Source organism: Electrona antarctica, assembly GCF_951216825.1.
Source record: "Electrona antarctica genome assembly, chromosome: 8".
NCBI lineage: Eukaryota > Metazoa > Chordata > Actinopteri > Myctophiformes > Myctophidae > Electrona > Electrona antarctica.
Genome location: NC_136789.1, coordinates 1,688,099 through 1,703,100, shown reverse-complemented (window position 1 = coordinate 1,703,100; position 15,002 = coordinate 1,688,099). Strand labels below are relative to the sequence as shown.

The window sequence follows — 15,002 nt, the reverse complement described above, 5'->3', positions numbered from 1 at the left end:
TTGGCATCCAGGGAGTGTGTGTGCAAGTTTGGCATCGACCGGGTTAACGGTGCCGGAGATTAGCTGGTAACAGACGGACGGAAGGACGGACACACACACGGACACACACACACACGGACGGAGTGCAAAACATACTCTCTCCCCATGTCTTCGGCCTGGTGGAGACAATAAAAAGACATGATAAAAGAAGAGGTGAAAGAGACTGAGTTTACCAGCCCGAGCTCAGTCAATATTTTGGAAGGGCCCTGCTTGAGTATCTATAGCGGCAATCAGCCTCATCGGAAGGAGCCTCTGCCATTCAAGGCTAAAATAATAATAATAATAATAATAATAATAATAATAATAATAATAATAATAATAATAATAATAATAATAATAATAATAATAATAATAATAATAATAATAATAATAATAATAATAAAATTAAATAAAAAGGCAAGGCAGTACAATCAATTCTCAAACTCACACGTCCTCCAAAATCTCCTGATAGCTTGTTGTCGACTCTGGACTTGATATAACAGAGTCGACCAACACCAGCCGGTGACACGGCACCCAAAAATCATCACTGACCTCACACTGAAGTCAACGCAGCCATCTACCAGGAGATTTTAGAGCAAGATGTGCTTCAAACGGAGAGTATTGGGATGTGTAGCTGCTTCAGTCTGTACACAGGCTACTGCTGCATTCAGAAAGAAGGTAGGAAGTCCGCACAACGTTCTTTAAGCTCCCAGTAGTTTATTAGGAAATCAGGAATCAATGTTTCAACCCCTCCGGGTCTTCATCAGGATCCCTGATGAAGACCCGGACGGGTCGAAAGTTCGAATCGTTGATTCCTGATTTCCTAATAAACTACTGGGAGCTTAAAGGACCACTTCACCACTTTTCAACCTATCTTTAATAGTTCCTCACTAGTAATAATCATGATAAAATAGCACGATTTGTTTCTACTCAGTCTGTGTCTTATAGGAGGGATGTGGGCAGTTTAGAAACCGTCCTCCAGTGACATCATCATTAGGCAGATTTTTCATTTCATTTCATTATCGTGAGAACGATGGCTTCCATTTTCGCATTGCAACTTTTCAGAACTAGAAAGCCTGCCGTTTCTATTAGCTTGTATTCCCCATCAATGATGTCACTGGAGGACGGTTTCTGAACTGCCCACAGCCCTCCTATGAGACACAGACAAAATAATTGTGCCATTTTTTCATGATTATTAGTGAGGACCTATTATATGATAGGTTTCATAGATTGAAAAGTGGTGAAGTGGTCCTTTAAAGAACAGTGTGCGGACTTCCTACCTTCTTTCTGTATGTATATTTTTGTCCTGCACCCGTCAACATTTTTTAGATGTGCGTGCTTCCCGTTTGGATTATCTCTCATACTGCTGCAATCAGCCATGCTTACAAGGTATAGGGCCAGGCTATTAACCAGAATCATGTGGTGAAATCAGCCCTCTAAGATATATTGGGAGTGGATGGGGAGGGAAGCATCATGTTCGACGTGACATCTTTATTGACAAAATACACATGCAAAAACACTTGTACATGAATCTGCCAAAAGGATGAAATGGCAGGCAGGGTTAGCAGATAGTATTACAGAAATACAAATATATTCATACAGTTTTCAATGTACAGCGAATTGATGGTTAAATAGGTCTGCCATGCATAAGGCAGTAGTAAGTATGTGTTTTGCAGTGGCTGCCACCTGCAAGCTTCTGGTTTCCCTTTCCCAAGAAAAACAGAAACACCATATCATATTGTGCTGCTCACCCCACGAACCCACCTCACCCCTGCCCACTTTGACAGGCTGGAATGGCTTAGGGTTGACGACAGAGTACAGCATCTTGCAATGGGTCTGGTCCACAAGATTCGATACACCACCAAGATACCCATACCTGTCTAAATACTTCCTTAATGTCAATGAAGTCTACACCCACAACACCAGAGGGAGTTCAACAACCAACTGTCATTAAGACATGTGAATCCCTTGACTCCTTCAAAACCTCTCGCAAAGGGCACCTACGGACGGCTGCAATTCGAAACTGGCCCCGTAAAATCTGAATACCCTACCCCCTTAGACAGCACTTTTTAGACTTAGATAGCATTTGAAACAGACTTATAGCATGTCATGTAGACAGCACAATAACAGTACAGCATAGTATAATATATATGTATAGCTTATATGTATAGTGTCATTATATATAGATATGTTCTAGTTACGTTCTTAGCTTACGCATGTTTCTTGATAAATGCTTTTTATATATGTGATGTATTCCCATGCTTTTTGTTCTTGCTTAATGTAAATCGCTCTGGATTAAGAGCATCTGCTAAATGCCTAAATTGTAAATTGTAATCCCCACCCACCCCTTTTTCCCCTTACTGTATATGTTTTTTCCCCTTTTTTCCCTCCTTTATGGTGATTTCCTGTTTTTGGCTATATAAGGGTATGCGCGTGACATCATCATCATAGTCATACCTGGAAGTTATGCGGGAACGCCTACTGAGTGGGAAAGAAACTACTTTCTAGCATTGACAGCCCATACATCCAAACAGAAAAGTCTTATTTGATTGCATTAAATGACTTTAAACAACATTAAATTCACTTTGTCACTCACTTTGCCACTCGATCTGCCATTCACTTTATGCATGCGCATACCCTCTATAGTAGTGTATATTTGTACGTCTAAATGTTATTATGAATTGAAAACGGTGGACCCTCTTGTAAACAAGTGTAATGCTTTATGGTGTCGTCAACTCACAGTTAACAGTTTGTGTATTGAGTTGGGCTTGGAATGTACTGTAATTCTGCAAACTGTTAATAAATACTTCAATCAATCAATCAATCAATCAATCAATCAATCAATCAATCAATCAATCAATCAGATTTTTGTACTGAGCTACTTAATACTGAGGTAACTGTTTTAGGGGCCTGCTCTATCCTACATCAGTGGTTCTCAAGTGGGGCCCATGGGACAGGGACCTTCAGGGTTCCAAATCTGGACCCAGGCATATACACATAATTTATGTAGTGTTCTGTGTTCATTTGTACACTCAGAGTTATGAGGGTCGGTCCATGACCTTAAAACGTTTGAGAACCACTACCAGCCTATTTTTCGAGTTTCAAACAGCTGCTACACATTCAGTGCAGTAGGGGCGGTATGTTCTTTCTAATGTTGGTTTGCGATCTACCATTTCCAACTCCAAGTAGAAGAAGAGGAAGCAGCCGGTAGCAAGCAAGCACTGCAGCAAGCCGTTCCTGAGCTGACTGCCGAGGCACATGTTTCCTGCGCAAGTAGTTGGAAGTTAACTTGGAACTCAACGATCTAACCTACATATCATCATTTAATTATAATCGACCAGCTTTATCAGACCCTCCGATTAAAACATGACGAAAACGGTGAAGGTTGAAAACGACGTGGAGGAGCCCACTACCCCAGGCGGTAATGAGAAGTCCTACCATGAGCTCATAGCTAACATCAACCCCATAGCCACGCCGCTGGCGTCACGGAAACTCAGCAAGAAGCTTTACAAATGCGTCAAAAAAGGTAAGAGTATAATGAGTAGTAATGAGATGTAACGCTTCCATTCTGGTGTGATCATAAGTTCATAACTCTATTGGGTGTGATACTTGGCAGTGATAGCTGCTAACCGCTAAAGCTAGTGAGCTGCGAGCACTGTATGGTGTCGTGGCCGTGGTTTGTTTCACCACTTAAACATGTCTTTGCAGTACGACGGTGTCGCTTGCCAAAAATACACATAAAACAGCCATGCGAAAAGGCTGGGAAGTTGGAACGAGGCTAATCTGCAGCTAAGTTTAGCCAACAAACTAAAGCTACAGTACATTGTACAAATCACATGCTGGTACTAGTATTAACATGCACGTGGTGTTATCCAACCACACGGACTGCAAGTACCCCATCTGGTGGTCAGCAGAGGTACTTCATTATTGTGTACAACAGTGAAACAGTGAAACAACATGACTCTATGAATGACTACACAGTACACACACACACACACACACACTAATAGACAGCTAAAACATGTTCTGCCAGACCTTTGGGTCTGAAGAGTCCAAGTCCAAGCTGTTTAGACCGATATGTTGGCAGTCAATTCTGATTAATTAGCTTGTAGGTTTGTTTGTTAGTATAGAATGGAGTCATTTATGATTGAGTAGGAATGTTCCCTGTTTTCCTTTCACCAGTCAAACTCATTCATAATATATGTGAATATATCCTGTCATTTATGGTGTATTGTAGTCAGTCACTATGGCTGAATAGTTATTTTTCCTATTGTGGAGTTTCAGCTCCTTTTTATAGACTTTGTCTCTCTCATCTTAGCTGCCAAGGTAAAACAGATTCGACGAGGGGTGAAAGAAGTTCAGAAATTCATCAACAAAGGAGAAAAAGGGTGAGTTTGAAGAACTGTCTGGACACTGTCCACACCTAATAATTAATTAACCTCTAAACATTTCTGTGAAATGTCAGTATGAATTTGTCAAAATTGATTAGCAATTGGGACCAAATTAATTAATTTCTTTACATCAGTGATCAGTTCCTCTTCCAAATACTCCCAATTATCTCTTTCTCACTATTTCATTCTCTCTCTGTCTCCCACCTTTTCTCTTGCTACTCCTAATCCTGACGTTTTGAAGGATCGTGGTGCTGGCAGGGGACACCCTACCCATAGACGTCTACTGCCATCTGCCCGTCTTGTGTGAAGACAAGAGTCTGCCATATGCATACATCCCATCCAAAGTGGTAGGTCCTACACTCAATTTCAATTTATGATACTATAGTTAAACACTGAAGATCTTTGCTGTGAATGTACAGCATTTCAATAGGGGCGATGGCCTGATTTTATGTTTTCAGTCCCTTACATCAGTGCTTTTCAAACATTTTCATGTCAAGGACCCCATAATTTGTATTTGGCTGTGGACCCCCATTTGAAAAGAAAATGGCAGATCCACAAGTTTACAACACATCACATTAGGACACATTGTGACGGACTAACAAAAAACAGAGTCCCTGGAACATCCTCTAGGACCAGTGGGCATCTGTGCACCCCACTTTTAGCTCTACCTTCCAAGTGTCAACAAGTGACAACTGATTGATTTGTATATATAATACATCAATCTCTTTCTTTCTGTCTATCCCTCTTCAGGACTTGGGCGCCTCGGCAGGCTCTAAGAGACCAACCTGTGTGATCCTAATCAAACCCCATGAGGAATACCAGGAGGCCTATGATGAATGTTTTCAGGAGGTCACAGGGCTGCCCAAGCCCTACTAAAACACTGCTAAAAGATACTATAAACACTCATTCCAAACACACACCACCTAAGAGCAAATTTTACTGTCTGTTCTATAGACAGTCGAGGAAGCAAGCAGAAGGATTTTTGGAAAGATCCTACCGAAAGGACATTTGTAAAAAAAAAAATCAGCCAGTCATATGACAGTTGACCATTAGCAGGTGATGGTAATTTAGGTCAGTCGGTGCACAGCATGTTTACACTGTCGATTGAAGCCGAACATGGCTCTTGGTTTTGGTCGCAAACCTGACATGTTGCTGGTGCAGAGTAAACATGCTAAAGTGAAATTCGATTCGAAAAAATATTGATTTTATAATTGTTTATCAATTAAAGTAATCTGTCAAAGTGTTTGACTTGATCTTGACGGTTTTCCAATTCTCTGGTTTATCTGGTGGAGCATTGCAACTGTTAGTGTTTTCTTTGAAACTTTATATGAAACTGTTAACCATTTGTTTTCAAATTATATGCTTTTGTTGTTAAAATGTTAAGAAATCTAACTTGTTTTTTAATTAAACAATGTGGAAAAACATTCCTCTGTCTACTCTGATATTAATTTGAGTCAATGTGTATAGTTACAGACTAGCATTAAAAGTACAGCAGGTACTGCCTTCAGAACTGATGTATATGTTATGTTCACAGTTCATGTCAGAGTTGAACCACTGCCTCACTTTGTGACTAGTGTTGTGAACTAGGGCACGGCCACACCGCTCTTTTATTTAGGGGTGCTCCGATCAGGTTTTCTGGGACTGATCACTGATCTTTTTTTCTCATGATCTTGTGCATAGCAGCACAAGGGGAACATTTGAATATTTCCAAAATTATTACATGTCAAAACCCACAACATAACTGTTCCTGTGTTTGTGGGGAGGAAGGGGAGAATGTATACGACTTTTCTCCAGATCGGGTAAATTGCCGATTTACTGATCGAGTCATTTGGAGTGAAAATCGATTGGAGCACCTTTACTTTAATTCTATGAGAGCATGAACTTCACGATAGTGAACATTTGAAATAGGCCTATATAGCCTAAGATTTAGACTCATGTATTTTATCGATTCTGAATCGATTCAGATTCAGAATTGATAAATAAATACATTGTGAGTTTAAATCCTAGGCTAGGCCTATAATGTAGCCTACTTGGAAAAAAACCTGGCCTGCCATATTGTCATATGAATGATCTCCCAGGAAATTAAGGTAGGCCTATAGACAGGATTACTCAGCAACATAATGCATGCATGTTCTATTTCTCAATGTGAGGACTCTGGGACCAGAAGGGCTTTTTGGAGAGATTTGATTTGGCTGTAATCTACTACTACAGTCTACAGTAGTGCTGTGTGGCTAAATTACGGCTCTCAAAGTGGGGTCCGGGCAGCCCCAGCCCCAGGGGTCCTTGAGCGGGTCCAGAGACTCCAGACAGTTTAAACACTAAAATGGCAAAGTCCCATTGTGATTACCTAAACCTCGCGTCACCAGGCTTACATTATTACTAAATTGGGTTTTATTTTGAAGTTCGCCAGCCGGAAGCCCTTTTTGTTTTTAGCTGACCTATGTTTTTGATTGCTGAGCTTAGCGAATTAGCGTCCACTCCGTCCAGTGAATGCTGCCCGTTAGCTCTCTAATGCTAACGTTACCACGTCTTGTTGCAATGCTACATGTCCCTGCTGTGGGTTCGTGTAAATAATTCGTTTTGAATTAATTCATGTTAGTGGCAGCCTAAACGTCTTGTCTTGTCGGCGGAGAACGGTGCAGAGAGGCGGACCGAAGCAGCCAGCCAGCCCCTTTCGGACCGACAAGGGACCAGACTGCTGGGCCTCAAAACAAATGGATAGAATGGATAAAGAAGAATCGGATCGGCTCATAGAGAAAGCGAAGCTGTGTTTGCGTTCCGGACGGAAAGAAAATGCACTGCAACTACTGTATGAAGCCCAGAACATTTACCCCAGCACCAGGGCCAGAGGTAAAATTAAAACCAGCTGACATGCAAACACATACACAGGAACATTAGGCAATGGCAGTGTGTGGCTAACGTTGGTTAGCTCAAGAGCGAACTGTTGACCGAAAATACATTTAGTCCGATAACAAATTGCAGTTAAGTTTATTCATCGCAAATGTTTACAGCCCAATGAAGTCAAATGTTGGGTGTTTTGGTTCCCAGACCGCACCGCGGACTGTGTGCGACTGACCTCTTCGAATACCACTGACTCATTGAAATTCTATATTGCCCATTATGCTCATTGACCCATGACATTACCGTTCATATATCTCGCCTGTTTCGGCTGGTGGAGATCAATTAAACTGTATACCGGTAATCCGGTATGCCATTTAAAACAGAAACCTATGGATCACCACTGGCTTGGGTCAATTTGGGCGGGGATGGGTTAAATGACATATTGATAACAATATTATTAATAAGTCAATTAGATACAATTCTTTAATTGGTTTTATTTGTCGAACTAATTGGTAGATTGTTTTGGTAATGAGACGTTTTAAGCATCAAAGCATGCATGCTTTAAAAATAATCAAACATTTGATGTAGACTAGATAAACACATGGCATTATACTCTAAGACTGGGATAGGCAAAGAGTGGGCAGTGTTTCAATAAAGTTATAAAGAAATGTCCAGTAGATGTCACTATTTTATCATTTTGTTTCACAACAAACTTGAAAGCAAATGCACACTTTGTCTCATTATTACTTATTTATGTGGCCCCAAGGCCCACACCATCAGTGTACTTAAGTGCTTTACAACCCCTCCCCCCCCCCACACACACACACACACACAGGTGTCATAGAAGGTTGTTGTCAAGGTAGCATAGGTAATGCTACACTAGTTATGTAATCACAATTGAATTAACAGCTGATGTGAACCCCTCTGTTTTTCCTAAAGTGCTGATTGATGCCATATTGAGGAATGGAAGCTCTGCTGCCCCAGAAGCAAACCATGTACCCCCACCATCTGGCTGGAGAGATGAAGACATGGCAAATAATGATGACAAGCCTAGAGGAAGTGGTGAAGACAAGAAGAGTTACTCAGAGGATCAGCGTCAGGGAGTTTTGAGGTGCACAGTCAGTGTAACATGTTGCCGTCACTTATAATCAACTGATGTGCTGTGCAAACAATGTTCCAGTTGGAAGCCGCAAGCAACTCTTAGATCCTATTTTTAATATCTGGAATCTAAAGTTACAGTCCGTAGTGCGCTGTTGAGGGCAGCGTTCAGCTTTTGAACATGGGGGCTACGGCTCCAGACTGGGGCACAGTATTTAGCGGTGCGGAAAACTAGGGCCTTGGTGGAGATACACAGTGTCTTTGTGGTGGCTCCCCACGTCTCCTGCATTATGTACAATTTTGGAACAGGTGCATGAAGGACCATTGAGTGCCTCCAAACTCCAACACTTGAGAAAAAAACTAGCAGACAGAAATTAGCTCATGTCTATGGTGGGTTTTTATGAAACAAAAGGATCATACAAGCCTTCTGTACGGTGTACAGCTGCAATGTTTTTTTAATACAATCACAATCACTGTTTGAATGTATGGGCTGTCGGGGGTTGGTATTGCAACTCTAGATTGCAGATATAAAAAATAAGATCTAAGAGTTGCTTGTGGCTATTGGATTGTGACATGCATTTGTGCTGTAATCTTGCAGGATAAAGAACTGCAGAAACTTCTATGAGATCCTTGGTGTTTCCAAGGATGCCTGTGATGAAGATCTAAAGAAGTCATACAGGAAGTTGGCACTGAAGTTCCACCCTGACAAGAACTGTGCGCCGGGAGCGACTGATGCATTCAAAGGTTTGATTGATTACTTTATTAGAAAAATGCAAACGGCACAGGGTACAGTTAAGCACTTGGTCCTAAAGGATGGCACCGGAAAAAAAAACGTGAAGCGTTCCTCGCTTCACGTTTCTCGCTTCACGTTTTCAAGGTTGTTGCCTGGATCAACACAGGTCTCCTCCAGGTCTGCTCAAGGGGCGCAACAACACAAGTGTAAATAAAAGCTAAACAGAATCCAGGTCTGGTGAGTCGCGGGCGTGTGCACGTAACGAGCACGCGCGCAACAAATTCACGGGACTATGCTCACGTAAATTTGCTTGCATTGTCGCACCGCGACTTCTCAGAGCAAAAACGCAGGTCTCATTGAAAATGAACTATAGGCTCGTTTTATCGCTCCCCGTTTGCAAGGCCCTTTAGACATCTCAAAATCATGAAATCTAATGTACAGACAAATAGAAATAAATCAGGGGGGGGGGGGGGGACGATCACCTTCTCTCCTTTTGACCTTCTAATTGTGACAGGTGCAGTTCTGGGGCTCCACAAACCTTGTCATGTTTGTTTTCATTGAGACACTGGTATCACCTGATAGGGATGTTGAGGGCAAGAGATCAAGTGCAGTTTTATTTTTAGCCCTGCTAGCGACAAGGTCTCTCTAAACATTCAAAAATCCAAACTGAACAAAAACAGGGCATAATGCTTCCCCGTTCTTTCTCCAGCAATAGGCAACGCATATGCAGTGCTGAGTAACCCAGAGAAGCGACTACAATATGACCAGTATGGGGAGCAGAGTCCAGCCTCGTCAAGCGCGACATCCCAACAACCTGGTGCCCATCCACGCCACCACCGGAATTTCCAAAGGGACTTTGAGGCGGACATTTCCCCTGAGGAGCTGTTCAACATCTTCTTTGGAGGAAGGTTTCCTACAGGTAAGTGCATTTGGATGCGTGTGTGTCATTTGATTGGACAGGCTTAGTGCTGAACGAAGACATTGCTTGAGTATCAGTCTTAACTGCCACAAGCACACATGCCATGAAGATGCAATGTCTCTGTCCTCAGGTAACATCCACGTCTACACCAACAGAGGAGCGGCCTACTCTCAGTTTTATCAGCCCCGCCGTCGACGCGTTTACGAAAGGCGCGAGGACGAGGTAGAGGAAAACCAAAGCCAGGTCAGTGGCTCCTGCTGCTAAATAATAGATTTTAAAATGGATTCAGGAGCACTTTATTCAGAGCGGCTATTTAGACTGGTTTGCTTAGTCTTGTACTTCTGTTTCTGTCCATCAATAGCCTTGCTAGCAACAAATTCTGACAAAGCCTTCTGACGTTGGGTTGCATTCTGTGTCTGTTCACTATTGTTATAGTTTTAGTTATTTAGTTTTGGTGTAGACTCTGCCACACACTTGACTTTAACAATTTTTTAAACAAAAAAAACTGCCCTACAAAGCCAAGGTGCAGTAAATATGTTTTTGGACATACCAACTTATTTGTATATGCCAAAGGTCAAATTATTATTAATTATCATTTTTTGGGGGGATAAACAATTACCTCAAGAACATATTTACAGTTGGTGTAATATCACTAATTTGCTGATAGCTCATTTGGCTGACCAGTTGAAACACCAGTTACTGCACTTTGGCTTTGTAGGTTTATCTAGTCTCTGTCAAACAAGTAATTCAAAAAGAAAATAACTGTCCACATCTGCCTTTATTTAAGTAACTTCTGTGGTTGTGTGGTTTGAGTGTCTACCCTGAGACCAGGGTTCAACTCCTGGCTGAGTCATACCAAAGATTATCCCTTTTTTTTGTAGTCTGCATCAAGGGTTGGATTAGGGGTAAGACAATATGCGACATGCTAGCATCATGTCCAGGGGGCTCTTGTCCTATCAGCCACATTCTTCTTACTTCTTCTTACTTACTTAAATGATTATCTCTTGTGATTTTCATCTTCCACAGAACACCTTCACTGCATTCCTGCAGCTCCTTCCCGTGCTCGTTTTGATCCTAATATCAGTATTCACTCAGATGATGGCCACCAACCCTCCCTTCAGTCTCTTCTACAAACCGTGAGTCCCTCACATGATTACAATTCAGGCATTTATTTAGAATATGCTCCCGTGCAGATAATATAATTGAAAACTTTTATCAGTTGGATTCAATTTAAGCTGGATGAAAGAATGCATGACATCAGACGATGCAGAATGTGTTATCAGGGGTTGAAACTAAGGTCTCAAAAGCACTTGCCCATCAAGCAAGAACAGGTCATGATCTACTTCATAGCAGCAGCACAGGCTTGTGCTTCATCATGTAGCCATGTTGCTCCACAAAATTAATGTATTTCCGGCTGACAAAAGATTATTTTTGGCAAGCACCGTGCAATGCCATATAAATTGTCCTTAAAGATGGCTTCTTTGGCAGGTTTATTTCTTCTGCCTGTGACATCAACAATTTAAACCAGCTGTAGGCTAACAGCTGGGCTATAGAAAACAATCTGTGTTGATAATCTCAGGATTCCTACACTGTCTTTATTTACTGCAATGAGACTTCTGAATACGTACAAAAAAGGAAAATTAGTAATTACTTGAATTGTGCAGTCTGTTGTCATTAACCTGGTCTATTTTCAGGGCCATGGGGCTAGTGGTGTCAAGGTGCAGTCTGTTGTCATTAACCTGGTCTATGTTCAGGGCCATGGGGCTAGTGGTGTCAAGGTGCAGTCTGTTGTCATTAACCTGGTCTATGTTCAGGGCCATGGGGCTAGTGGTGTCAAGGGAGACACAGAACATGGGGGTTCCGTACTACGTGGATAAAGGTTTCCAGAAGGAGTATCGTGGAGAAGATCTGGATGAGCTGGAGAAGACCGTTGAAAGCGACTACATGGAACATCTGCAAAGCAGCTGCTGGAAGGAAAAACAACAGAGTGAGTGAACAGCTTAAGATTCTTGACCCAAGAGGCCTTACCTTATTTGGCTTGATACAGGAAATGTGGTTGCAGCTTAGAATAAAGGACCTCTGTCGAGATGGAGAGGAAAACAACTATATTTAGAGGTCAATATGATGCCACACCATTATTAGACCCTGACTTGTGTTTATATTCATATGTTTTAGGCAGTTTTGTTTTATTTAGCATGTAAAGAGACAAGAATCTGAAGGAAGAAATGGGGAAGGATACACAACAGCTAAAATCTATCTGGGAACATTGGAATTGATTATGTTTTCGACGCACTCTGCGAACCAAGTTCATCTTCCGGTGCACTGTTACATTTTAGTAATTAAACCTCTTGAGCCCCCAATCCCCCGCCGGCGGGGGCAGAGGCTGCCCACCTCATGAACAGCTCTCAGCGGGTAAATGGGGCTGGTCAAGGTCTTAGGTTCCAACTCCGATATTTTTGATTTTCCCTCCTGGACCCCCCTGGGGTTTAAGAGGCTAAGCCACATCTCATCCTCACCGGGTCCAAACAGAATGGAAGTGCTAAACACCATGTGGCTATAGTTCTAAGCTTTCTCCTCTGTCCCGTCTTCCTCTCCTACGTCTTCAGAGTCCGACTTGGCGAACCTCGGAACCCTCTACCGAGACGAGAGGTTGAAGCAGAAGGCCGAGTCGATGAGGTTGGACAACTGTGAAAAGCTGCAGCGCTTTATTGGGCGACAGAAAGGCGAATGAAGAGAAATCGGAGAGGAGGAAGAAAGCATTTCTTCCAGGAGTATCTTTGGACATGAAACTATGCTTCCAGTATCCTGCTGTTAATTTACTCAATCCGGCCACTTTATAAAAGAAATGTTGTATATGGCAGACAGATCTGGTGGAATCAATGTGCCTTCTCTCCTTGTGAAAATATGTGAAGAGAATTTTATGTGAAGCTGCCATGTCCATTATGGTACTTGAAACATAAAGCGTAGACTGACTGCAGCAGTGTTCTGTGAAGTACGAGATCCTTAATACTTTCTTATATTAAGGATTTGGGGTTTGCCTGACAAAAGGATATGGTGGCTGTATGTTCACGGATACAAAGTTAAGTTTTCAGATTATGTGGTTTACCTCAACTTGATTTCACCCTTTGTGTGTGTGTGTGTGTGTGTGTTTGTGTGTGTGTGTGTGTGTCTGTGTGTGAAATTAGAGTTTATTTAATTATTTATTATTTCCTTTGAGGGGAAAGTTGCTAAGGCTGTTTATTTTTATGTAGAATGTGACATACACAAGTTTCAGTGCAATGATTTGAATATTACTGCAGTCTTTCAACACAGCATCTGTACTGTGAACTGAGGACCTTATTATTGTGAAGATGCAAAAGGAGAGGAGGGTGTAGTGCTCTCTAGGCAACTGTCCTTCATTATTGTAACGTGAAAGACAATGGATTTGGATATGTTGGCAGGATATTTTTCTAATCTAATATGCTAGTTTAAACAGGATTTCACATGCCAAATTATTACATACAGAAACTGCTTTTTCTTTCTATGTTGCTCTCTCTCTCCTTGCCTCTGCATGGCTGTTGTACAACTTTGCATAGGTTCTGTAGTTATATTTTATGTCTGCAGTCTTCCACCTACAGGTGTTTGCTTCAGTTACTGGGGATCTACACTGTTTGCAGTTCACGGCAATGGAAGCAAAAGTACAGTATTGGATAGCAATGGGGCTAAAATACATTTCCCCTCAAACATTAAATGTACGTTAGTTTCCTACATACATCATAGTGAACCTATTGTGTACTATTGAAGATTTTGTTTTTTGGGGGAAATGTTTTTCAGACCCAATTTTATAGAAGTTTTGACAGGGGAAGTTACAGAATTCACTTACATCTGTCCAATGATCTGTTAATTAGTTCAACATTTGTGAAAATGAACAGGTTTTTTTTACTCTAAAGCCAACCCCTAGCCATTAACCATTAAAATCAATTCTGATGAGTATTCCATAGATGTTGAATTGGAGATCAACTTTACAAACTTTTAGATTGTCTTTTGCCATTGAAAACACCTACCATGACCGCCCCTAGTACACAGACTACACAGCAAAATCCTGGAACACATACAAACATTTTAAAATAGACCCTTACAGGTTGATCACCCAGGATTCTGTTGTGTAACACAGTATTTGCTGTGCACTATGACTTTGCCAAATTGCCTTAGCTGTTGTCATTCTGTTGAATGTTCAGTTTCCTGTCATGCACTTTTGAGTTATTGTTAGTGTATATAACCTCTTAATGTTTTTAGTTGGGCATTGCTCAAGCTCATTGGTAGAGCTGGTCTCATATCAGTTCCACACTGTCCCTATTGCATGCATCCTACCTGGAAGCCCCAGTCATTTTGGCGACCACATATTCATGTCCAGACATTTAACATTGTAAATGCTCATTAATCAGTGTATATCTATTCTCATCAAATGTACATATTTGTGCATTATTTTCAAGACTACTATATCTATGAACATGCCCAGACTGAATCAAATTCATAGCAGAATGAATAAAAAAACAAAAGAGGAAATACTTGTTAATAGAAGTATTTAAATTTCAGCAAAGAAAATCATGCTGTGCAGTGTGCGTTGATTTATAGCTTAGATTATCCACAAATTGGATTTACTTCTCAAATGACAGATTGCTTTAGTGGTGGATAATCATGTTTTAGTCTGGTCACAACCTGCTAATAATGGTTTATGTGCAACTGGCATATATGTTCAGTCTGGTTAGTGATGGGAAAATACTTAGGTACATTTCTACTGTCTTACTGACTTGATGTCCAGTTAATTTGTACTGAACACATTTTGAAGTTGGTTTATTAAATAGTTATTCAACAACTACTGTATAAGGTTTGTTTTCCTTTTATCAACAGATTCCCCTCCCCCAAAGGTAGAACCAGGATGATAAGCTATAACAAATATTTTTGATGAACTTAACATACCTGTTTTTTACCTGCGGCTATTATATTTTATTTTGCCTCAGAT

The 15,002-nt window shown here is 41.2% G+C and overlaps 2 protein-coding genes across 2 annotated transcripts; both read left to right on the top strand.

Annotated features, from left to right (window-relative positions):
• Positions 1-2,988: 2,988 nt before the first annotated feature.
• Positions 2,989-5,835, top strand: nhp2 (NHP2 ribonucleoprotein homolog (yeast)). Its single transcript, XM_079507403.1, has 4 exons — positions 2,989-3,544; positions 4,337-4,406; positions 4,651-4,756; positions 5,160-5,835. Exons 1-4 carry the CDS (start codon positions 3,385-3,387, stop codon positions 5,283-5,285), a joined length of 462 nt encoding a protein of 153 aa, XP_079363529.1. The 5' UTR covers positions 2,989-3,384; the 3' UTR covers positions 5,286-5,835.
• A 1,007-nt stretch (positions 5,836-6,842) lies between these two features.
• On the top strand, positions 6,843-14,855 carry dnajc18 (DnaJ (Hsp40) homolog, subfamily C, member 18). Its single transcript, XM_079508302.1, has 8 exons — positions 6,843-7,259; positions 8,190-8,361; positions 8,947-9,092; positions 9,791-10,000; positions 10,131-10,243; positions 11,027-11,136; positions 11,815-11,987; positions 12,607-14,855. The coding sequence occupies exons 1-8, from the start codon at positions 7,124-7,126 to the stop codon at positions 12,729-12,731; spliced, it is 1,185 nt and encodes a 394-aa protein (XP_079364428.1). The 5' UTR covers positions 6,843-7,123; the 3' UTR covers positions 12,732-14,855.
• Positions 14,856-15,002: the final 147 nt, after the last annotated feature.